The sequence below is a fragment of the Notechis scutatus genome, chromosome 4 (genome assembly GCF_049901735.1).
Source record: "Notechis scutatus isolate UNSWTSFEM ecotype Mainland chromosome 4, rNotScu1.2, whole genome shotgun sequence".
NCBI lineage: Eukaryota > Metazoa > Chordata > Lepidosauria > Squamata > Elapidae > Notechis > Notechis scutatus.
The window spans coordinates 131,092,736-131,119,523 of NC_142012.1; the positions used below are offsets into that span (position 1 = coordinate 131,092,736).

Here is a 26,788-nt window from a genome sequence, read left to right on the forward strand (position 1 = left end):
CATATGCTTTCTGTGAAATGCAAGTATTTTTTCTTGCAGTCTTTCCTGGTTTGGAAAGTATTGGTTGTTTTTAAGATGTTCGTGATCTCCTGATTCATCAAAATCCCCAATTTCCGCTGTGACAGAACAGAAAATATATTAAAAACAAAATACTTCAGTATTTCAGATTATAAGTATTTCAAACTCTTAGCAAATTATTATTTGATAGTATTTTACAAAAATTATTAATTTATAGATTAGCTCTTAATGCGCTGGCTTTTCTGGAAAAAATAAAAGTGTAATTTTTACAAATTTCATCCTAAAAATTGATTATTTGCTTTCTGACAATATTTTTATAGGCTAATGCTAAAGATGTGATTCTGATAAGTTTAAGTGTTTATATAGGCAGTTTATCATTTTTCTTTTACTTCAACTGTTATTTAAATTGCAAGGTGGAAGATATGCAAATTCAGCTGAATTTTCTAGCTACACTCATTTATCATAGAAGAAACCAGAAAGGAGAAAATCCTTGACTTAATCTTCAGTGATATTCAGAATCTAATACTGTATGTATCATAAATGCTGCTATGCTGGAACTACAGGATTGCTGGATTTAAGGCAAATGGTTACATTGTCAAAAGGGTTCAGACACAATTGTATAAATATAAATATCACTAAAGTTTATGGAAAGGGAATGGATGCCTCATTGTTTATGGCTGATACAGACACAATTTATACAACAGTAAATTTTATATAGTTGAACTCCTACAATCTTTTGTCCAAAAATAAGTCCATTGAGTCAAGACAGTATAATCAAATGTCAAAGCTATATTATAAGTGAAAACACACACACACACACACACACACACACACACACACACACATGTCATTTAACAAAAGAAACAAAGTGCCAATCAAATCAACACACAGCAAACACCATATTAGCTGAAACCCTCAGTTAGATCACAATAGATTTTTCTGTATGTAAAAGGAAATTAAATATATTAAATATCTGAATTCAGGGACTCTTCCATGAATAAAATAACCTTTATTTGAATAGAGCAGCAAATATTGGTGCTATAGATTTGCTATATTTAAGAAATACAAAATATACCAAAAGTCAAGTCTCCTAAACAATTTATTATCTAAATTACTTTTAAATGTTTGAAATAGTTACCACTTTCTTCTTAATAATTTCTTACTCATTTCATGTATTATTTTGAACACTAAGTTAAGATTTATACATATATGCATACATACTCTGAAAAAATAGTAAAACATATTGTGACTGGCCTATGGGCACTGATCTTTGGTATACCCTGTATATTATTTTGTATTCAAGCACTGATTAAACCAAAACTTGCTTCAGTTGACCAAGTTTGCTGAATCACACACCATTCGATGCTACTGATGTAATTCCAAATTCTTCATATGTCAATATTTCTCAAGCATGAAGCTGATGCATTCTTATCTATAAAAGAACATTACATACTAACATTGTAGAAGATGAGATACAAGGAGTGCTGCTGTATTGTCATTACAGGTAAGGCGTTCCTCTGCCAGATCTCTCTTCATTTGCAGTGCAAACAGATATCTAAAAGGAAAGAATTAGTAACATGTTTGGTCATTTGAACCACAGAATATTACATATTCTGGAAAGAAGGACATAATATGGCAATAGCCATAGCACAAGCAGAAGATGAATAAGAGTGTGAAGATTGCAACAAGCCTGTGAGCAGCTGCTTACTTTTACCCTATGCCTCTAACTGATGTATAAGAATTACAGAGTTCCACTTGCTTACTTCTACATAGTCTTAGTGACCATTACTTACCATTCTATTAGGCAGATTTGGAAAATTTTAATATCAATTTTAACAAGAGTGCAAAATTTGGTATGAATATATTTTATAAGCAACATATTCAAGTGATGATTATTTCAATATATGCATCAAGGATATAAAGACCTGAGTAACAAGACTGCTGATCAAATTTGTGGAGGACACAAGATTGCACACAACAGAAGATTAGAAGATCTAGAAGATCCTCATGGTCATTTCCAACTCCAGAATTCTATGGATAATCTACAGATACTGTTAAAACTATAATTCCAATTTTCATTGATGAAGGATGTGAATCTGATTTTGAATTATACACCAATATATCACTATACTAACATATATTAATTTACCAAGCTTAGCCTGTAGCAAAAAATATACAAGGGAAAGTTGCAGAAGTAATATAAAAAACAGATCAATACTATTTCGTATGTCCAGTTTAAATAAATCTGCCATGAGTTTTCATTCTAAAGGTATTTTATTTTATCTCCCGGCTTAAAAAATTATTATACAAATTATCTTCAGCATTAATTATAAGTATTGTTTCTCAATATTTGAGTTAGGTTTTCTTTTTTCTTGTTCTTTTCAACAAATGGTTGAGGGAGATTGTTTGCTTGGAGTTCTTAAAACATAATTTTCCATTTTCTTCCTTCTCCGTTTTTTATCTTGGTTATTAATTACATAGTTATATTATATTATGTATATTATACTATAAATATCATATATGCCTTTTAAACTCTATTATTTTGCACTTTGTTTTAATTATGTCCCTTTTATATGATTTATGATTTGTATCTATAAACTACCCAGAATCACTTGGATAGTAAAATGGGTGATATCTAATTTGATTGCTAAATAAATAAAGTTCCATTGCATGTATATGAATATTTATTAATTTTATATAATAAAACGACTAATAAAAGCTAAACTTTCTCTCTTTTTTATGAAATATAGAAAGGCTTTACCTAGTGTACTCCTCTTGCAATTGGCCAGGATCTGGAGGAAAGAATTTTACAGCTAGACGAAGCACAGTGTTCTTTGGTCCTACAGAAAGCCAATAGATCATTAAAATATGACAGTCAACTCACAAATCTTATTCTTTTATTGTAATTGCATGTTTGATATCCTTAATTGTTATAAATTTTACAACTAATCATGGATTATGGCTTTATCAATGGATTGCCACTGACCTACAGACTACTGTTCTTATGCTATTTCTCAAAGTTTGGGAGGGTTCCCAAATGAATAACAGTACATTCACTAGTATGTTACACCTCATAAACATACATGAGGTATTACACACAAAATACCAAATTAAATTTATTGGAGGAAGAAGGCAGGATCAAATAGTTTATTTTAATTCAAAACTCAATAAATGTCTTAGTCAGTTTTAACACTATAATCTTCCCAAAATACCTTTAAAAATTAAAACAATTTCATGATAAAGCCAGAATTTTGGACACAAGAACAAATAATGAAACCTATCAATTGAAAGACAATCATGCCTTAAAATCTATTTGAAATCGTCTTTAAATCAACGGATGCATCCTTCTGGAAGAAAGTTCCACAGAACAAAGATTACCCTTAAAAAGAAATTTAATTTCCACAGAACAAAGATTACCCTTAAAAAGAAATTTAATTTCATACACAAGTCAATCACAAAGAGCAATCAGTACAAAGATCTAATTTTTTTAACAGGAAGATTGTCCACTGAACTCTAGACTTTGAAATAAGCAGTGAATATCTAACTTGTGACAAAACTGTCTGAGAGTATGTGGGAAGCTACAGGATTTATTAATCAGAAGATGTACAAAGTGCAGATTCCTTTACTTATTGATGTTCCCTTCTTAAGTCAAGCTTTCCTGGAACTGTGCAACTGATATGCAAGCCCACACTAAGGCATGGCTTTAAAAAAAATATTCCAGAAGCCTGTCCATAAGTCTTCTGAACCTGCTTTAATTAGCTATATATCATTAGTGCACATTGCTCTTATAGCTAAAAGTATTTAAATTTACTGTTTTCTTGCTCTGTTCACAAATTGACTCTTTTTACAATGCCTGATGGCCTTGTAGTCAAGTAATTGTTGCCCATTTGTATAACTGCTATTGCTATCCTGAAAACCTTGGGCTCTATATCAAACCTCTCATTTGAAATTATGTGGAATTTCTACTTACTGGGGATAATTAAAAAAACAATATTAGAAAAAGATAAACTATATAATACTACACATACTGACAGCGGCCAGAATAGCTTATGCACAAATGAGGAAAGAGCGTAAGGTCCCAACAGAAGAATTAATTTAACAAAAAATAGCAGACTGTGCAGAAATGGATATGCTCACACTAAAAATAAGGGAAAAAGAAGAATCTATTACTCAGTTTGGCACAGATGGTACTTATGGCCAGAAAAGAGAAATAAGAATGGATAAAGACGATTGTATAGAAGAAACCTCAAGAAAGTAATACATAGATAGGTAGAAAGATAAAATAGATAAAGATAGATAATAAATAAGAATTATAAATAAAGACAAAAACTACTTAAAGTATGTACGAATACATGATGGAAATATGGACTAATACCGAATGTTGATGTAAATACTATTGAAAATGTAATTAAGATGTGTACTGGTGGAAAACAATAAAAATTGTTTGGAAAAAAAGAAAGTATGTGGAATTTCACAAATATTTTCTTATTGATTATAACTTACATGAAAACAAAATAATTTCTCTAAAAATGACAAAAAAGCATAAGAAAACATTCATAAATCAACTATTCACTGTTACTTCATCACAGACTATAACATTAAGAATCTGATAGTAAGAATTTCTATCCAGTTAAAAGAATATATGTAGGATTTAGAACCAATGTTATTGGGAAATTGAGGGCCTCTCTTTTAGACAACTTACAACAACTGTTATTGCTTATTTTTCTCTACCTTTCAGTCATGTTGACTCCTGCTAACTGCCCAGAAAAGTCCCTGCAGTTTTCTTGGTAAAAAATTTTCAGAAGTGGTTTCCCATTGCCTGCTTCCTAGGGCCAAGAGAAGTTAATTGGCCTAAGGTCCCCCAGCTAACTTCATACCTAAGTCAGGACCTAGAACTTATAGTTTTTAGTCCAGTGCCTTAATCACAACATCAAACAGGTTTGCTCTTAGTATATCTCACAATAAATCTAATAGTAGAGAATATAGAGCCCTTAGGGTTGAGTTGTTAGATTCTTGATGTTCACTGAGCTTGGTTGTTTTGTTGCAAACATTACATTATTAGAATAACAAACAAACAAAAAGAGGATTTTGAGGCTTGTTAAAAGGACAAGTTCTGCCTTCTACCACCTGCAAAAAATAGATACTGGTCTGTAAAGAATGAAAATATAATAAAATAATCAGCATTTGTATTACTGAATTTGTTAAATTATTTTCATTATAACAATTTAAAGAATAGTATAATTGACTGAATTTATGCTAATCACTGCTTTAAAATAACTTTAGCCTTTGGGAATGGGGGTAACAATATGTTTCTAAAATATACATTCTAGAATACGAGCAGCATCATTTTTTAAAAGTGTTGTTTCAGCTAAATTCTGGAAAGAAAAATTGATTTATAAATATGTACACTTACTTCTTACTTGTTTTACAATAGGTTTCATAGGCTCCAACCAAATCTGAATAAAAAAATAGACAAATAAATGGGCAAACATTATCATACAACTAAATCAATTTTAACAATTGTAAAATGTATCTGCTTGCATCTCTCACTTAAAAACTAATTTAGCTAAACTAAATCTGGTAAATAAAAACATGTTAACATACTTTTCAGAAATATAGTGAAAAAGATGGGATAAGGAATTGCAACATATTCTAATTAAAGGAGAACACTCTTGGAATAAATCTCAGGAAAAAATCTGTCCATATGAATACTTTGGAGTTTGATCCAATTAGCAACAGCATACTGAATGTTATATTGTTTACTTGTAAAACTGAATCTATTAGTTCATTCCATGAAGCAAAACTTTATATGCTTGCTTATCGTGTTATGTGAACCAAGATCATGATTATCTCAAAACAAGTTGAACAAATAAATGAAATACAAAACAACACAGTAGCTATATTTTTGTAGATATGTACTCATGGACTTCTTGGTGAGTTTATATGCCTGTTGAGGATTTGTGGAATTTACATAGACTTTTGGTCATTGCACAACATTTCTGATTTGTTAGAAGGTAATCAATAATTACATTAATGAAAAACTTTTGCTTACATTTTCCTTTCAAACTTTTTAAAGTCAACAAACAAAATTAAAGAATGAAAACAATATAAAGACGTGCTACATACCCAATAAGATTGCAAGTTTTGGAATTCAATTCCAAAATAGTCAGATTCAACCAAATTCAGACGATCAAATATCTCTGTCAGTAGTTTCTGGCCACAACATTTTGACTGGAAAAATACAAATTTATGATTAATTTTTATAACCAAGGTGTATTAAATGTTGAAAAATGCTAATGTTAATTTCAAATGTTTGTATTAAAAAAACCAAAGTTTTAAACTATTCAAATCAAGAAAAATATTGCTATATGTGTATACAGCAATACAATGTGTAAGTTTTTTTATACTATTATAATTTTCATGCGGCATAAATTCCAACAAAATTCTAAAGCACTTTATTTTCTTTCAATTTCTGGTTTGAAGAAATCATCTAACACAAACATAACCAAAGCTACTTTAAATTAAACTTTAGGTTTTAAGTTAGACTGGAAGGAAATTAAGATTATATAACAATGATACACAGAAGCATGAACTTTCTTATAATCTGACAGCAGCTAGATGATATTGAGGTATAACTCTTAGCATCTTTTATTTGCCATTGTTCATAAAGGGGGAGGGACTTGTACTGATGTTGAACTGGATCTTGGAATATTCTAATAGCATTCAAGACAAGAAATCAACAATTAAAAACAACTGTCTCTGAGCAGTTAATAAACTTATAGGTAAACATAAAACAAAATTTATCAACTCAGTTATCATTAGCAAAAAATGCCCAAATGAGAAGTTATCCCCCAGGATTGTCACATTTGTCTGATTGTCTTCCCAACTGCATTTGGTTTCCAAAAATATTACAGTGCATGCTTGATTTACAGCAGTTTGTTTAGTGACTGTTCAAAGTTACAACGGCATTGAAAAAAAGTGACTTATGACCATTTTTCACACGACCTTTGTAGATCCTTATGGTCACATGATCAAAATTCAGTTGCTTAGCAACTCATATTAATGATGATAACAGTGTCCTAAACTCATGTGATCATTTTTGCTACCTTCTGACAAACAAAGTCAATTGGAAAGTCAAATTCACTTAACAACTGTGTTACTGTGTTGACAACTGCAATAATTCATTTAACAATTGTGCCAAGAAAGGTCATAAAATGGGGCAAAACTCATTTAACAAATGACTTGTTTAGCAACAGAAATTCTAGGCTCAATTGTGGTCATAAGTCAAGGATTATCTGTATTAAAAGCTGCCAGAAACCTTGCATCCTTTAAAAATTCCCAAACTTCAAAATGTCTGATAGATTTCTCCCTATTTAGAGTAAAATTAAGTGATAAAATTTCAGCTCTGCTCACAAAAGCAAAACATGGCAGCTAATACGATTAACACAAGCTACTCCATCTTTAGTGAGTAAATTAGGAATTAAGCTCACAACCTAGGACTGAAAAACTGATTTTAGAAAGAACTCAAAAACATATAACATGTGTTAACATGTTTTATTTTTATCATTTTGTATCCCATTTTATTGTTGTAAGTTGCTTACAGTAGCGCCACGTCGAGATAGACAGCAAATAAATTTAACAAACAAATAAGTAACAAATAATATAAAACCAAGAAAGTTCTGGCATATGTTCACAGCTCCTGGAATGAGGAAGTCTTACTACCATACACATTGTTATCAGCTGAAACTTCTTGAACTATCTTCAAGAGCTTTTCCGAAGAAATTCTCTGAAATTATCCAGGGTTACCCTGGATAAATCACTTTATCCAGGGTAACCCCATGACACTAAATTATAGTTGTACAGCTAGTCCTCAACTTGCAACCACAATTGAGCCCAAAATGTCCACTGCTAAGCATGCAGTTGAATGACCTTTGTCCAATTTTATGAACTTTTAAGCCACAGATTAGTTAATCACTGTAGCTGTTAAATTAGTAATAGGATTGTTAAGTGACAACTTTGCTTATTAGAAGGTCGCAAAAGGTGATGACATGACCCTGGGACCCCGCAGCAGCCATCATAAATACATGCCAGTCGCCAAGCATCCAAATTTTGATCACATGACTATGGCATGATGTTACAGTTGTCGTAAGAGTGAAGACAGTCATAAGTTACTTTTTTCAGTGTTGTTGTAACTTCGAACGGTCACAAATGAATAGTAATGAATTTAGGACTACCTGTAAATTATAAGTGTTACTAATAAATATCCCTTGATTATGATATTAACTCTATAGTATTTATATATTATTCATTTGGAAACATCCTGTAGTGAGGTCGTCCTCAGATTCTAAATATATGGAATTTATTAGTGCATTCAGGCACTCATCCAAACTCCATCTCAATATCATTTGAATTAGAAAAGAGAATTATATATCGTGTACAAATTAATAATATCATAAAACAAAAATTGCAAATGTCCACTATTAAAACGTATGGAAAAAATAATGAAAATCTGTGGGAATCTAAATAGTATGCAGCGGAAATTACAGGGTCCTAGTTTTTGGAACAAACTATAAGGCCTTCAATTCAAAAAGCTACCTAGGAAGAATCAATGAGCTATCCATCAATCTTTCCTCATCTTTGAATCAGAAATGAAATAGATTTTTCAAATCAATCACTTCCAAGATAAGGTGATTCAGCATTTTATGAATAAATATGATGGGTAAGTTATATATTTATGTGCTTTCCCAATAATACACTTGGTAACTGTTCCATTTGACACATTCAACAAAAGAAACTCCTGGCTCTTGAAATTAACTAAAAGTGTAGCTGTATTGAAAAATCCATCTAGGCATGGCAGAAGCAAAGTCAGTTCTGGGATTTTCCTGCAAAAACCCATATAGGTAATTACCCTTTTCCTCTCCGGGCTACCCACAGTTCATAGTTCACCCATTAAGTTCAGTTCTTTTGCTTTGGAAAAAGCTGCCTGCTTTGTTCAAAATATTCTTTATCGCTTGGCCTTGTTAGATAATGTCTCTCCGACAACAGACGGTTCACCTGCATTCCACAGAGTTCTTCCACACTTCTGAATTCACCACCCTCCTTCATCACTGTTTGTCAAAGCTGCAAGTGAAAGCAGGTACAGGCAACTACCGGTATGGAGTCGAGTCAGGTTGACACTATTACCATAACGTTCAAGATTTATGCATGGAACTAAAATTTTTAAAGAGCTTCCTACAACATTTATTTGTACAATTTAGAAGCAGACTCAACTTCATAAAGATTTTGGATGCTGTAGTACATTAAAACTAGAAGAAAGCAAGCAAGCAAAAAAAGCAAGCAAGTAAGCAAGAAGCCATTACTTTTACACACACACACCATCACTTTTACATACACCCACACACACACACACTCTGTGTGTGTGTGTGTGTGTGTGTGTGTGTGTAAAAGTAATGGCTTCTTGCTTACTTGCTTGCTTTTTATTGATAGTCTGGTCTTCACACACACACACACACACACACACACACACCCCATCACTTTTACATATACCCCCACACACACACTGTTTGTGTGTGTGTGTGTGTGTGTGTGTGTGTGTGAAGACCAGACTATCAATAAGACATTAACCATAGAACTATAGCTATTAGGAATCACAGTTTTCCCATAGCCAACAGGATGACCACTGCTGCAATTATTTATGTTTTCAATCTTTCAAGAATAGGTCCAATTTCTTAAAAATAAAATGGATCCTCAAAACTCTTATATTTATGAAGCAAAGAATTAATTCCAAATTAGCCATGAATTTTTGCTTGAGTTTTTTGTTGCGTATTGTGCTTTTGAGTCAGTATTGACCCCTGGGAATGACATGGACATGTCCATGCAGTTTTCTTGGCAACATTTTCAGAAATAATTTGTCAGTGCCTTCTTCCTAGGACTGAGAAATATGACTGGCCCACCCAGCTGACTTCATGCCTAAGGTAGGACTAATATTTACAGTCTCTCAATTTTTAGCCCAGTGTCTTTAACCACTACACCAAGCTAGCCAGACCAAACTACTTCATGATGTTTTAACACGCTCCAAAAATGATAACATTTTCTTCTAGCAATTTCAACTAGGCCCTCAAGTTATTTACTATAGTTTTCATTATTTTTCATTTTATCTGTCAAGATACAATCAATTCATGCAATGGGTTTATACCTGTTTAGAATTATGGAATGTATTTTATACTCTCAGCTAAAATTTTATGCGTTTTCAAGATACATAACATAAACTATGTGAGACTATAGTTGCAATCTTGACAACGATACTGAAAATCCATAAGAGTCATTAAAGTTTATAAAGTTGCAATAGAAATTTCCCATTTGAAAAGAATATTTGTAGCTCAGAGTTGAACTTAATGGTCTCTGAACTTGATTTCTTGCAGACATTTCATTACTAAATTAGGTAACATCATCAGTCTTAGTCCATTCAATGATGCACCAAGGATCCCAGAATTTCCTATTGTGAATTATTTTTCAATCTTTTATTGCTGAGGACAGCTTAGATTTACAACATTGTTATAGTGCTTCATATAATAATCCTGCAACTTTAATTTAAACAAAGAAAATAGTAACTTGAAGAACTAAATCTATTTTGAACTTCATGTTGCCCAGAAAAACTAGTTTTCAAGGGTAGATCATATTTTACCTACTTACCTTATTTTTTAATTGGAAGCAGCAACATTAGGGCTTTGTAAACCCTCAAATCTGATTCTGAAGCACCATGTCCACTTAAAAGTCTGATACGAGCTCTTTAAGAGCTTGTTGTCTAAACATACATGTTCATGCAGAAAATATTTCTGTATACATGTATACTCAGAAAATGTGGAGATGTCCTCAAAGTAGCCAGGGGAGCCCTTGAAAAGTTGTGGTGCTTTGACAGTTCAAACAATGATTCAAAGGGATGCATTCAATTAGTCTTGCATTAGGTATGCAAATGGTTTTACACAGCATTAGTATTTACTATTAGTTAATTTTAAGGATTAAGGATTACAAAATGAATTGTAACCAAAGTACAGAATATTCCTATGATCTACACACAAAAGGACCCCATTTTTGGCTAACAAAAGATTTTAGATTCAGCCAATACTATAAATTAGCTAAATTAAACTTGATTTAAGCCATTGCCTATTTGACTGTGTCATGTTGCTCTGATTTACCAAACTAAAGATGTCTATAGCTCAATTTCTTTGTGTTAACTATACACAATTGTTCCTACTAAAATCTACCAAACTTCTCCCAATAGCTTATTTCTACATTATCTCTCCTATATGACTTGTTTTAGTGTCCTTTTATTTCAACTGGCATAATTCTGAAGTAACTTTCTTCCCTTATTTTGAGACCTCTAAGGTAAGCAAATGGCAATCTCTTTTATACCACAAATCCATCTATAATGAGAAGACTTTGAAAGAAATAGTTCCACAAATTAACAGAAAAACATTTGAAGGAATTACATGACGATTTACAGTAATCAACATTTAATTTAACATTTCTCTTTTTTAACATGCAAATCTTCATCTTTCCAATCACATTTTGTGTTCTGGAATATAATTTAAATATCTCTATGATTGCCAATTCTTACTTCTTTAATACAAGAGGTATATACTTTAATGTTCACAAATAAGAAATCCATCTGACTGTGTTGCATTATATAATTCAATTCTGAAGTTATGGGGGCTAACATTTCTCCTTTTAGTTATGGGAAATTACACTGTTTAATCAAATTGCACAAACATTTGGCCAGGGTCTAAAATAAGTGAGCAACATGTTTCATTAACCAAGCAAAAACACAAGGAAAATCTTTGTCTCAAAACACTCTTCTCCTAATGCTGCATGAACCCTATAAGTACTATACTGGTAGTTCTTTTTACAACCTCAATTATGGTCATAGATCAAAGACTACCAGTATTAGAATTAGAATTCTTTTATTGGCCAAGTGTGATTGGACACACAAGGAATTTGTTTTGGTGCAAATGCTCTCAGTATACATAAAAGAAAAGATACATACATCAAGAGTCAAGAATCATAAAGTACAACACTTAATAATAGTCATAGGGTACAATAAGCAATCAAATCACACTAGGAAACAGTCAATATAAATCGTAAGGATACAAGCGACAGAGTTAAAGTCATACAGATACAAGTGGGAGGGGATGGGTGATAAGGAGTGATGAGAAAATAAATAGTAATAGTGCAGACTTTATAAATAGTTGGACAGTGTTGAGGGAAATATTTGTTTAGCAGAGTGATGGTGTTCGGGGGAAAACTGTTCTTGTATATAGGAACTTAAGAACTGTTACACAGAATAAGGATATGATCTGGGGTTCAGCTATATAACACAAAAATAAACAGAATCTGAAAGATATGCAAATTCTTGAGTGAATATGATGCCATTTTAGATCTCAGCCTAACACACACACTCAGAGAAGTCAAGATACTGTCGATAAATTATAGATATTCTAATTTGGCCTCATAGGAAGAATAATACTGTAGTAGATCTAATATATACATGGTACAACCATTTGTTTAGAGACCATCTGAAGTTATAATCATATTGAAAAAAGTGACTTATCACAATTTTTCATATTTACGACCATTGCAGCATCCCCATGGTCACAGGATCAAATTTGGATGCTTGGCAACTGGCATGTATTTATGACGATTGAAGTGTCTTGGGGTCATATGATCAATTTTTGCAACCTTCTAACAAGCAAAGTCAATGGGGAATCTAGATTCATTTAATAAACATGTCACTAACTTAACTTCAGGGATTCACTTAACGACTGTGGTAATAAAGGTTGTTAAATGAGGCAAAAGTAATCTAACAACTGCCTTGCTTAGCAACAGCAATTTTGGCCTCAATTGTGGTCATAAGTCGAGGACTACCTGTAATGCTATCTACTCCATCATCTACATTACAAATTATTCTGAAAAACTGAAGATACACATTTTTATTTTCGTGTCCTTACAAAGAAAAATCAAGTAAATCAGTTCTAATCACCTTTCTTATGTAGATTAGTCTTGGGGTATAATGTCATTTCTGTACTATTCCATTGAGCTACTTAAAGATTGCAATAGTGGTCATAGATTTATACATTACTTGCTTATGATTATTTCCCTTATACCCAAAAAATTACAGTAAAACATTTATGCAGTTTAATACTCTCCACAAATGCTTTAGAACCCACTTCCCTCTAATAATCTTTCCAAAATTATGATGTTCTCTTTTTAAAAGAAAGCATTTTCCCTGAAAGAAAAAAATATTTTAACTGCTCACCGCAGTAATATTAACACACAAATATAAGGACAAGAATTGGCAAGCTGGGAAATAAAGAATCCAGTTTTGTATACACAAACTGTAAGTCATCCATTACAAAAAGGTTAAGAAAGAGAAGTTCAAGATTTAAACCACTGGTCATAAATATATGTAGCATCACATTTTAAGCTGTTATTCATCTTACTAAAGATTATTTTACTAAAGTTGTTCATACAGGTAGTCCTCATTTAGCAACTGCCTTGGACAACAACCATTAACTGTTAAAATACAGTAGTGAAAAAATAATTTTGTGAACAATATCAGCATTTACAACGTTTACAGCATTTGTTACATGTTTACAATTATTGTCAATCAGTTTGTATCTTTCTGTTCCTGATTTTGTTTTTGCCTGATACACTCCCCTTTATAGTGTGCAGACATTATCTAAACAAGCTACTCTTCCTGAGCTCCTTTCTCTACATCACAAAGCATCCATAAAAAGTGCTAACTGGGAGTTAACAAGCTCAGTTCTGTGACCTTAATTAGTTAATTAGAACCCTCCAGCCTGCCTGATACTGACAAAACCATGCTAGGCAAAGAGCAAGTGCTAGCACATTTCTATCTGTGTTCCTCATTGTATGCCTGCTTATTCTCTTGTAATCCCTTCCTCTCCAATGAATGTAAATGCAAACATTAATTCTCTTCTTGCTAATTATCCCAGCACTGGCAAGAACATGCCATAGGATGGGGAAATGGAAGAAAAGGACTAGGAATTTTTTAACCAGTTTCCTTATGAGTCATTTTTCCCTGCCATTTTAGCTCACCTGGCTGTCTGGAGTTGTATCCTTCCTTAAGCAAAGGAAAGCTGAAATAAAATAATAAGCAGTGTCGTGGCTGTGTGATTTTCACTAGCAACCATTTTGTTTAATGACCAATTTGCTGTCCCAATTACAAGTGCTGAATGAGGATCACCTGTACAATATGTCTATTTAAGTTGAATCCTTGAATTCCCATGAGATTTCTAAGTGACAGGGTTATTGCAAGAACCTTCACGACAAAAGGCAAAGTTATTTGTATAGGCCACTGAAAGAAGGCCAAGTCATGATGAAGGGCTACTTGCAGGTGAATGAAAATTGTATTCATGGTATTAGGATAAACTGCAGGGTTTAGATAATAAGGACAGAAGTTAGAAATATGGAGACACAAAAAGGATAAATGTTAAAATGGAGATTTGTTAAACTAGATAAGTTAAATATTGTTATTATAGTATTAATGTTATTGTGATGAATACCATTGTAAACACTTTGATTACGTTTGCCTAAAAACAATTGTACCCAGACAACACAGTTTGTTTGAAATTGAATTTTTATATGTTATACAAATAAAATAAATAAAACATGAAAAAAGGAAAAACTGCAGGGGCTTGTCCATATATTACTGGGAGTCAAGACTGATTTGAAGGCACAAAACCCCTTTCTCACTAGCGGAAAAAAACAATATGGAGATTTAGTTCAATTTAGTACTTTAGGAAGGTAAATAAAAATAACTTAATGCAGTTTTTAAAAATTCTTCAAGTTCTTTCATTTCCAGAGAACCTAGAATGACTTGGATAAATTAGGACAAGTACAACAGCAACAACTGAAGAGGTACTTACAGGTAAAATGCCACTAACTGATTCAAAAATAATTGTATTGTCACTCTCCCCAAACTTTTTAGCAAAAATGGCCAATATATGCCCTTCAAATTTGGACGCTTCAATTCTCAGTAGAACTAGAGAATCAGTATCACTAAAATTAGTGTGTTACTTATCAAGAACAAACATCCTGCTTCTTCAATGATGCATTCTTTGAACCCCAATTCCTGTTTGAGTTCAGTAGTACTGAATGAGAAGTAAAACTGTTGTTCTCAAAAACTTCTTCAAAGGAAAGTCAGGCCATTAACAAAATAACAGGTTTTACCATATTTCAGACCAAATAACAGGGACAACACAAAACCTAAACTGCTTTTGCAGAAACAGTCTATAATATCCTCAGCCATGAATTACTAACTTTTTTGAGGGCAGATAAAAATAAGCTTCAGGCAGTTTATTTGCCAAATTTAGAATATTCAGAGTCATGACAAACATCTGGCAACAATTCTTCCTGGAATTTAGTCTTTTTTTCTGACTGGCAACAAGATGCAGACTATGCTAAGCAGTATTCAATCTATTGGAAGAATAATGTCTAATAGGATTTGAAAACATTAATCCTGCCACACCCCGCATTTCTAAAGCTGATCGCACTTTCTCACTGTATAGAAGATGTTTCAAAATAAAATTTATTTTATGAATATCCAAAAAAAGAATCAAAATATAAATGTATCTGTTGTTGTCAGACAAAAAGAAAAACATAAAGTTAGCTTCCATCTTCCTTTTCTTTCTTTGCCACATTGAAAACACTGGGTGCTTGCCAAATGTTCTCCCAGAAGCTGCTACAAGTAATATGAAGAGATTGTTATTCTGTTTATTTATTTATTTATCGTATGGTACGTTTTAGCCAGGGATCACTGAGGTGGCTGGCTGCCTCTGTGAAAGAAATTTTTTTGGGGTGGTGTTATCTTTACCTTCAGGACGCCTGAATGGCAGTAGGCATTCGGAGGGGAGGCTCCTTTCTTGTCCCTACATGGTTTATTCACTCACAGGAATCAAACCACCGAGCCGCCGACCTCAGCGGTGCGCAGGCCCAGTCTTTTACCACATGAACCACTGCAGCCCTGTAACTTGCTACTATAACTGACTCACAAGAAATGCCAGTTTTTCTCCCCAGTTTTTCAATAACAAAACTAATTTCTGCTAGACATTGTTTCAATTGTGTATCAATTATATATCTTTTATATCTTCCTAGATAATTGAAAGTTTAATTTTTCTGTAAAATTTACAAAAAATCACAACTAGTGCAAAAACATTCAGATATATTATTCAGTATAGTGCAATAAAAAGATGTTCTAATATTCAAAAGGGGTTCTTAACTTTCGTTCTCAAAATGTGATAAATTGAACCATATGCAGACTTCAAATATATACTGATTGACAAGACATATTTTTACACTCTATTAAAACTGCACAAAATTCACATAGATATTCTATGCTAAATGGATAGTGATAAATTGTTTTGAATAACAAAATCTTTGTCCTTTGGGACTCAGAGATTTTCTCATGACAAGTTAGGAAAACCAGACAAACATTTAGGATTATTAAACTCCATAAAAATGACCTGAATCCAGCAAAGTTCCACAGCTATTGATCAAACAAGTTGGGCAGCAACATTTTTTTTCTTTCCCACAGTACAAGGTCTAACACAATATTTTGTAGAATTGAAAGTCTCTCTGGAATAATGTGAGAATTTGTGCTACAGTTTGGAAAGTAACAAGGAATTATAAGTAATAGCTATCTCACTCTTCTCTTATACTCCTTGATTTATGACAATAGAGCCCAAAATTTGTTGCTAAGCGAGACATTTGTTAAGTGAGTTTTGCCCCATTTTACCTTTTTTGCCACAATTGTTAAGTGAATTACTGCAGTCCTTAAGTTAGTTAACAGAATTGTTAAATGAATGTGGCTTCGCTATTTGCCTTCACTTGTCAGAGGGTTGCAAAAGGTGATCACATGGTCTCAGGACACTGCAATTGTCATAAATATGGGTCAGTTGCCAAGTGTCTGAATTTGGATGACATGACCATGAGGATCCTGCAATGGGTGTAAATATTAAAAATGGTCACTCACTTTTTCAGCAGCATAACTTTGACCAGTCACTAAAAGAACGGTTATAAGTCAAGGACTACCTGTGATTTTATCTACAAACAATAAATATTTTAAAATATTCTGGCAATTATGAGAGAAAACAATTGTCAAGAAAAACAGCTATACTGTCCCCAAACTTATGAAAATATAGGAATTTTCCATGCCCTTTGTATAACTGGAAAATGTGTTCTACAATTGATGCATAATGTTTGTGCACAAAACATTATTATCCAAAGACAGTTGGCTTTAGGAATACGATTTGTTTTTATGATAATCAAAGAAAAAAATGGTGATACATATCTTATTGAGTTGGGAAGAACAGTATACTTCATACAAATTGTATGGGGTTAGACTAAGATGACCTTCAAGATCTTCCAGCCCTAAGATTCTATGAAATTGCCACCCTAGAGACAAGCAAGCAATGCTTTCTCTGACAATACTAAAAATGTAGAAAACTGGTCTATATTGACTACTGGCACTGTTCTTTAGCATTATAGCCAATGCAACAGCCTAAACAACACATTTGACAATTATTGAAATACATTTCGGAAGCTTCTAGTAAGTCATTCACTAAAGATGAAACCAGTGCTTTTATGGTTATGGAAACCTTCATTAGACTTTGTTCTATTTTTGAGAACTTTATATTTATAGTACTTTTTTATGATAAAGGAACTAACTGTATCCCTTATTCATAATGGATATTGGTTTAGATTTTTGAAAAAAAAAATCCAAAAATCAGAAAATTGCCACAAAGTACCTAATATCAATATCAGTATATCCATGACAACTCTGAATAGGGGAGCAAGGAGAAAATTAACTAGTTCAGCTAAACAGCTTCTTGCCTGGTTGTACTTAAGGAATATAATATTCTATATAATACTAGCTTAATACCTGTGCTTTGCTATGAAACTATGTGGGTGAGCTTAGTTTTTGGGGAGTAAAATAAGGGGGAAAACAATTCTGTCCCTGCCTACCAGCATCCATCGGTATTCATCTGGCTAGCATCCTGTCAGAGTGTGAGAGAGTTCAGGGCTGTTTGGAAACTGAAACAGTATTTGCTGTGTGAGCAAGATGACAGCAAGGAGCCTGGGCGTGGCTTAGCTCAACTGTTCTGTACTAAAGCTGCTTGGTGCTGTGAAACTAAAACTGAAACTCCTCTTCTCTGTTTGTGTTTTGCATTTGGAAAAGATTTCTTTTCAGGTGGGAAGGGGGAGTAGAACTCCTTAGCATCAGAGCATGTTAATAATAATATACAAAATACTAATGCTCTGATGGTCATTTTGAAAAATCCTTTCTTAGTGAGCACCTAGAAGCCAAGAGGAACATACGTGCCAAATTTCAAGTTTGTAGGCTTTACGGTTCTGGAGATTTTGTGATGATGCGCGACTGGTATGTCATTTTTATACAGTATATATAGATTTCACTGCAAGTGGAGCATGTCACCTCCTTTTAAAAAAATTAAATACAACTCCATCTTTTTTTATTCCAAGTTCTACAAAATTACATAGGACACTTTGCCTCATAAAATTTAGAGAACTCTCCCCAAGACATGTATACACATATATACATCTTAAACAAAGCATTCCTTCCAATTTAATTCCAGTGTTAAATGGTTTTTAAATACATACGCCATTCAAACAAAAAATTCTCACTCAAATGAATCAATTTTCCAAAGACCAAGTTAAACATTTGGACATAACACCTTGTTGAAATCTTACCTCAATATCAAGTACTTCCTGGGTGTTATCCAAAAGCTTGACTTTGATTTGTATAGATCTTTCATATGTTCTAGGAGATGTTGAGACCATGGCAGAAGAAATATTCTGTCCTGGTTCCAGAGTACTCACTCCGGAATTTTTCTGCACTCCCAAACGAGATCCTGGAGTTTGCAATACTCTGTAAGTGCCTTCGATTTCTCCCATTTTTCACATCAGGCAATAATCCAAATAACCTAAAGTGAAACGCAAGGATTAGATTTTAATATGAATACTCAAAAATTAAATAAGCAAAATACTGCTTTTTTCCAGTCTTGGAAAAGTTTGTAAAATAATGAAATAATTAAGAGATCCTATGGTAAGAATAACCAATCTTTAAGGGCTAGCTGTCACATGAAGGAGGTATAACGAAGGATTGCTAGTGTGCAAAAAAATGAAACCAGATGGGTAGGGCTATGTTATATATACGAACTTGCCCATGATTTTTCTGGTTTTTCTTCTAAGCTTTTAAGGTGTGGATTTTTTTCTGGGCTTTTAAAACTACTTTTGTACTGCTTTAAGGCCTTTAAAACTAATTTTAAGGCTATTTGTAAGGCTTTTAAGGCTACTTTCAAGCTTCTAAGGCTAATTTTTTAAAACTATTTTAAGGCTTTAAAAGCAACTTTTGCTTTATAATATAGTTGTGTATATTACTAACTCAAAATGATAGGAAGCTAAATTTTAGCTTTGAAGTAGAAGAACAGCTTTCTGGAAGAAATAAACAAGTTAAAATTTAAATTCACAAACCACCAGTTCAGTAATTTTCTTGTACATTCAGTAGCCAAATCAATGAATATTGTTTAATCATATCTGTGCATCATTCATCTAGTTGAAAGTTTGTAACAATGTACTGTAACTACATCTGAGATACTAAAATGAAATGCCATTCACATTCAGGATACAGCATGTTCACTTCAAGTTATTTACTCAGTCCTCAGGCATATTCATATAGACCAGAAAGCAAATACAATGTCTTGAATTCGTAATACTGAATCAAAGATTGGAATCAAAAATTTCATTTCCAAATGTACATGAAGCATATTTTCAAACATGGATTGGATGGCCAATAAATATTGTTAAATATAAATAAATGTACTATTGGAGTCTTTTACACATTGTTGCAAGAAGATATATTAAGAGCAAAATATGACAACTAACCCAAAAGCACTATTTCAATTTCAAAGAAAGGTAAACTCAGGTATATTTTGGTTCAGAGGGTATGTAGTTCATACCAGTAAAGTTTTATTCTCACACACACATGCACACATGCAGTTTCCTGCCTTTATATGATTCTTAATATTGCAATTATATGCATATTTACATGACTTACAAATAATGCCTTAATATCCAATTGCATAAAACTTTGGTATTACTGAAAAATAATTGCTCCTAAAAATCTTGTTTTACAATTCTTAAAAACTAATACAGTATGTAAATTTATATTCATGTCTTTAGTAATAGCCATTATATAGTAAGGAAATTGGTTTTTTTTTAAAATCAAAATCACCACTAATATTTTAGTTCAATTAAATAATTCAGCTCAATCAAAATAGTACAAGCACAAGCAATAATCTCATAACCTTTCCATTTATAGCCCACTGAATATCTGAACCTTTGCCCATAGTTGTCTGTGGCATTAAAAAAAGGGAAAGGAATCTTGGCAGCCTCACTGGATAAAATAAGTCATTGTGGAGCTTTCCCCAGTCTGGGCAATACATCCTTCAGATGTATTGGCAATGCTCATCCTTAGCCAATGGCTCCATATGAGTTTGCAGAGTCCACTCTGTCCATAGAATGTACAATGAATATCAATCATTAATTTAAAATCTCTTTTTAAAAAGGCTATTATTTTAATTACTAATATCTTAATTTTTATGTTAGTGCCATGATGTGCAAAATTACCATTTATATTTTAGGCTTGAAGTCTACATTCAGTTTCCAGGAAAGATATTGTAATGTACTACTAAAGCAAAGCTACTCGAGTACATTTAGCAGTCAATTCAAGGTACCAGTTTTGACCTTTAAAGCCTTACATGGCATGGAACCAGTTTATCTGAGAGACTGTCTCTTCAAGATTACATCTACCCATCCAATCAGGTTCAACAGGAGAAGCGTACTGCAAGTCTTGTCTACAAAATATTTTCATCTGACAGGACCTCGGAAGGGAGTCTTTCCTGCCATGACGCCTACCCTTTAGAACCTAATCTCCTCGGAGGTAAAATTAGTCCCAACCCTCATGACCTTCTGGAAAACATGTTTTTTCCAGCAAGACTGGGAATCCTTTGGTATCCATGCTGGCTGTATTATACTATATATACTGTGATCTCTTCTTTGTCATGGTCTTGTTTTATCCATGATTATTGTTTTAATTATTTTTAATTAGTTTTGTAGTATCTTTTAAAATAGATGTTATTTGTATCTGAAGTTTTTTGAAGTTTGACTTGAGGCTCATGATTTAATTAGGGTGATTGCTGGAATCCTGACACACTGCCCAGAATCACTTTGTGAGAGATGGACAGCCAGATAAATTTGACAGATAATAAATGAATAAATGAATTTGCTAAAGTGAAGTCTGAGCTTTCTCATTAAAATAAAAGGTTATCCTTTTAAAGAACACCAAACAGCTGCTAATTGTTCATCCATACTATCCTGAATGATACCAATTGTTTACTGACAGTAAATATTAATATCTAATTATATTGGTAAAGTTCTTACTTTTTATTGCCTTTTTAACAGAAGATGGGAGAAATTTATTTCAAAAATAAATTTCTCCCATCTTCTATTAAAAAGGCAATAAAAAGCAAGAACTTTGCTTTGAATGAATCCTAGTAGTCAAGAGATGTGCTTTGTGGAACAATCCAATTCTGGTTCTAAAAAATAATATGTTTAGAAAACAAAAAAAAGAACTTGGATCTTCATTCAATCTATGTGTGCTATTATACAACTAGAACCCTACTAATGGGCCAATATCAACAAAATTAATATACCATCTAAGGGATCAATCAAGGTCAAGAAATGTTGAACAATAACACACATACCCCTCCATTCCACTGGGTAAAGGCTAAAACTAGCTGGGATCCAGCAATGGCCAATCTAGACGGAATCATTATATAAACACTCAGCAAATGTTTCTGACTCTCAACTTGAAGAAAAACAGGGCGAAGTCCATTGATTTACAAAGGCAGGAGGAAAAGGCTAAGATTTAAACCCCAGAACAAACATACAGGCCTGATAGATTGGTCTATGTATGTGACATTTTTTGCTGCAATAAACCAGCCTTTTCAGCCATAATGAAATTTTGAAATTTCTACTACAAACAACTTTCTTAATACATGGTTTAGTCTTTGAAGAGTTTTTTACTTGGCTTGTGAAGTCTGACCCACAATAGCATCATCCTTCCACTATGCCTTTTTGCTTCAATGGTTTAACACCAATCAAGACATGCTTTTGTTTCTTCTGCCTAATAATTCAACAATTGCAGTCTCCCAACCCCACCAACTTGACACTTAGCCAAGTATTCTGCTTGGACAATACCATCTATTGAGATAACCAAACAAAAGTGACTCAAAGGTGCTTTTTCAAAAGACAACTTGACTTTGTTTTTCCTAGGAAAAACAAAGTCCAGTTGTCTTTTGAAAAAGCACCTTTGAGACAACCATGACCTGGATGACTGAGGATCTTCACAGACAAACAGAAACAAGAACCTCAAATCTCTCTCAAATCTCTTGCCCAACTTTTCCAGAGAAAAAGTTCATTATAACAGAAAGCCATCTCATCAGTGGAAAACTTCTAAAGGCAAGAGATACATTTCTGGTTTTCCCAGATAAAGTTACAGCTATATCCTACTTCAAAAGGCCAAGCCTTTTGGAGGTGTAAGAAACACTGCTAGGATACAGTTAAAAGTTTTTCAAGGACTACAATGCAAAGGTATGTTACAGCAGCAAGATTTCCCCTCAAAGAAGGATAGGGAAGAGGATCTGCAATGATGAGGTCATTCTATTTTGAGAACTTTTATTATTTTGTGGCCTGAATCCAGGCTACTTTTGCTGCCCAGCTATTTTTTAGACAAGTCCAGTGAGACTCTTGGGAAAGGTAACCTTCCATTTGAACCTTCCCTTGTGTCTCCAAGGAAGATTTGTGTCCCCAAAATGGAGCCTTTCCCTTCTCTCAACCAAAGGGAACATAATCTTGCCTCTTTTTTTTGTGTGTGTGTGAAAAAAACTGATTAATAGTAGAGAAAAACTTTCAACAAGAATACATCTTTTCAACTTCGATGCAGTAATTTTGTTCTGTTCCTCTTCCAGTTCTGCCTTCTCAAGCAAACCCTGCTCTTCTTAATGATTTTATGTAGACAAAAAATTGAAATACCAATCAGCACAGCTAAGGGTTATTTGGAGGCTTTATTTAGATTTTTTTAAATTATTGCCATACTTTAATTTTATCTGTTTGTTGATCACAAATACTTTTTAGTTGGAAGAGATTGTTATATATATGTATTATCTAGATTCAATTCATCAAAATGGTTTTTGACAATTGCTTAAAAATCTTATTCATAATACTTATATCGAAATAGACAAATAAATCCACTATACAATATTGAGTTTTATTTTAAATGGTAGTTTGAATTTTAATTTAAATGGTAGTTTAGGAAACTAATTGTAATGAAGACACTTTCTATCACTTTTATTAGCCACCAGTGTTACAAAACATTCTGCATGCAATAGTTTAAAAGATGAAGTCATATACATGCGACTTCTAGTACACTGCAAGTCCTGCAAGAAAAATATGATTAAAGATGCCAGGGCAATAAAATGCATTTATGTAAGAAATTAAAGGGGTCTAATTCAATTGTATTTATGTTTATTAGACGTAGGTTTCACTCAATAAGGTTCTGAGCAGTATGCAATTAAAATACTAAATACAATACACAACTAAAAACAGTAATGAATAAAAGATGAAAGGCTGTAACTAGCCAAACTTAAAAGTACTTTCAGGTGAAAGAGTTTTCATTTAACTTGTAGAGTTAATTCTTATCAGAGTTCCACAGCTATGCATTATTAAAACATTGCTGTATTCTTGCAAAAAATATGCATTGGGTATTTCTCCTGGTCTCAATGTATAGGATGAGAAATATGGATATGAAAGTAGGCATTTATTCCATTTAGTCAGAATGGAATTAGTTTATGATGAATTTTAAAAAGTCAAGGTTAGTACTTTGACTGGATCCAAAATAAAGAAGTACAAACAATATTTTATGACAAATAATATAGGGCTCATCGAGGACCTGATACAATATGGGTTTTCGGGGGAAATGAAGGTAACATTCTGGGAACAGCAATCTTACTTGAACAAAGGTGAATACACTACTGGAGTATCCATAATCTGTAAATCTGCTTCAGGAAAAACAATATATGTAATAGCACTCAATTATTTCTTAGTATGTAATATTGTAACAATCTTTGTGTCTTATCTCATCTGAATGACCCGTCAAACTTGGTCATGTGATGTACCAGAATTGGAAACAAAACTATCATTCATGTAAGTTTTACGGTTGTATAATGTTCCAGATTTAATTATAAAAAGTTGGCTTCAGAGTGCCAATCTAATGCCCATCTTCAACTTGTTAAAATAGCTACAGTTTTTTTTTCCAGAATCACACAGTAGTTACAGAGGGCAGCCCTATGATTGCAGGAAAAGATGCAGTAACTTGAAAGAGTTGCAGGCAGATGCTATTTTTGTGCTCCTATGCTCTCCAAAGAATCTTTTCTGAATTACTTCAAAGGCAGTGCACAGTCCTATTGAAGTTTTTAACATTTTGCTGTATTATTTTGTTAAACAATGCTTAGAAACCACAGAGAAGTTAAGGGATGAAACAGAATATAATTTAATACCAACATGTATGAAAAAAAACTCTTGTAAATTTAGAAAAAGGAATGATCATTGATTTCAAATAAAAGGCAATAAATATTTTATGCAAATTTACAATTAGAGTAACTATAAAAATCCAATATTTGAAATCAAACAACACATTTGTTTCATTCTAAAAGAGAACTGTAATATACAAACACACACACACACATACGGTATACTAAAGGTAAGGCCCCACGGGCCAATGTTAATATCTTTTACTATCTTTTTTTAGAGGAAAATGTTATTGTACTAAAAAATGTACAAAGCTCATGTATCAAAAAAGTAAGGAAATGTTTAGATGAAAATGACAACCACTTCATACATTTAATTTAAATTTAAAAGTTCCTACTGTAATTTAGCTATAGGTGGCACCTAACCAGTTTCTAAAATATTCTCTTTGCAGCAAAATTGTAAATCATCATGTGGGCCTTACAGCAAATAAATACATATGCAAACCTTGAGAAAACACAAATGAATATAATCAAGTTTCTTGTAATAGCTAAAGCAAATTAGAAAAGATAGTTAGATGCAGAAATGTTCAGGAACAATGGTTTGTACTTATAATTACAACATTTAAATGTACAGGAAAGACTTCCACAAGCTTTTTAGAAGAAAAACAAAATAGGCTGTTTAAGGTCTTGGAAAAACTGACTTGCATTGTCTGCATTAAAAACCAAAATGATAATGACATGAGTCAGCTTTTAAAACGCAATTTGTGAAGAATGATCATTATGTTATTACAAAGATATTTAAACACACAGCTGATTTCAGCAACTAGCATGGAATCAGGACAAAGATAACCTAACTCTATAATGAAAAACAGTTTTAAGACAAACCTCTCTACAAAGTTTCAAGTTGTGCGGCATACTTGGAAGCAATCACCAAGATTTAACACAGCCATCAAACCTTGACTGCAAAGATTTAGCGGACGCACAGATTGTGGCAACCACTGGTTCCAGGGCAGAAGTCTCAGGAATCCCATATGATACCCATCTGGTATGGGTAACGCTGCTGCTTGCCCCGCCCTGTCAAAGGAAGTGGCAGGGGCCAAAGCAACGACCATAGCTTTATATTTTCCAGGAAAAGATTGCTAATCCACCCCCACGTTCGACCTCGCGCCCCCACCTCATCATAAATCCTCGGGCCACGGATCCTAGGAACAGGCAGGGTTGACAATAGCGAAGGGGCTTCATCTAAAAAGGCCCCCTTTCAACACGGCTCTGAAAGAGTTGAGCCTCCCCCCCCCCAGCACAGATCTCTGTTGCGGGCATCACCCCTTCACCACTGTGCTCGTTCCGCCCTTTTCTCGATCGCGCCCTCACCTTAAACCGCCGCCAAGAAGGACGCCGACGGCTGCCACTCGGTCACTCCTTCGCCCGCTCGCGCCTTCCCACCTTCGCCCCTTCCCCGCTTCAGAAGACCAGCGCCATCATTGCCACCCCTTTTGCCCGATACCTGTTTCTATTGGCTGCCACAGACTTCCCGGGGCGGGGCTTCGATTCCCCCCACCCACCTACCCCCACACACCCGGGCTCCAACAGCCCAGTCAGCAACCTCGGAGGAGGGCGGAGTCTCCCTGGAGTAGCACGCGGGCGTGTTCTCTCGATTATGGGAGCAGCTCAGAAAAATGCGTGGCGACAAGAAACTACGGGCGTTATCCCTAGTGGCATTCGGGACCTTGCAGGGTTGGGTGCGGCATGTATTATTCGTGAAGAATATGTGAATAGAAGGCGGAAGATAGGTTTTCTCAAATTAATAAGCATGGCACCTTGCGAAGTGTGATGTTTTCGACTGCTTTTATTATACTGATATAATGTGAGAAAAACATAAGTATACCATTGCGTTATTCCTTTTCAAAATCCCCCACTCGTCCCAACTAATGCAAGGGGAAAGTAGTTGTCATAGCTACTTACCTCAGAGATGGGCTTAGCATGGGGCCACTAAAACAAATGAGAAACTCTGCTTTTCAAAGTTTTAGCTGTCCTGAACTAGAGCTAATAACATCTACAGCTAGGTGGCCAAATGTGATGAAAAATGG

At 33.6% G+C, this 26,788-nt stretch overlaps 1 protein-coding gene across 8 annotated transcripts in view; it reads right to left on the bottom strand.

Moving 5' to 3' along the window:
* FARP2 (FERM, ARH/RhoGEF and pleckstrin domain protein 2) overlaps nt 1-26,213 on the bottom strand; it is a 66,676-nt gene extending 40,463 nt beyond the window's left edge. For 6 of the 8 annotated variants that reach the window (XM_026694844.2, XM_087964949.1, XM_087964947.1 and 3 more), the window contains exons 1-7: nt 26,073-26,213; nt 18,805-19,037; nt 6,145-6,249; nt 5,432-5,474; nt 2,780-2,858; nt 1,476-1,573; nt 2-116 (exon numbers count right to left, since the gene is read on the bottom strand). In XM_026694844.2, coding sequence (XP_026550629.2) covers nt 2-116; nt 1,476-1,573; nt 2,780-2,858; nt 5,432-5,474; nt 6,145-6,249; nt 18,805-19,008 — 644 coding nt within the window. In that variant the 5' untranslated portion in view covers nt 19,009-19,037; nt 26,073-26,213. Of the gene's footprint in view, nt 1; nt 117-1,475; nt 1,574-2,779; nt 2,859-5,431; nt 5,475-6,144; nt 6,250-18,804; nt 19,038-25,586; nt 25,699-25,875; nt 25,900-26,072 lie in introns of those variants that run through there. The other 2 variants (XM_087964946.1, XM_087964945.1) reach the window with 2 other exon arrangements.
* Nucleotides 26,214-26,788: the final 575 nt, after the last annotated feature.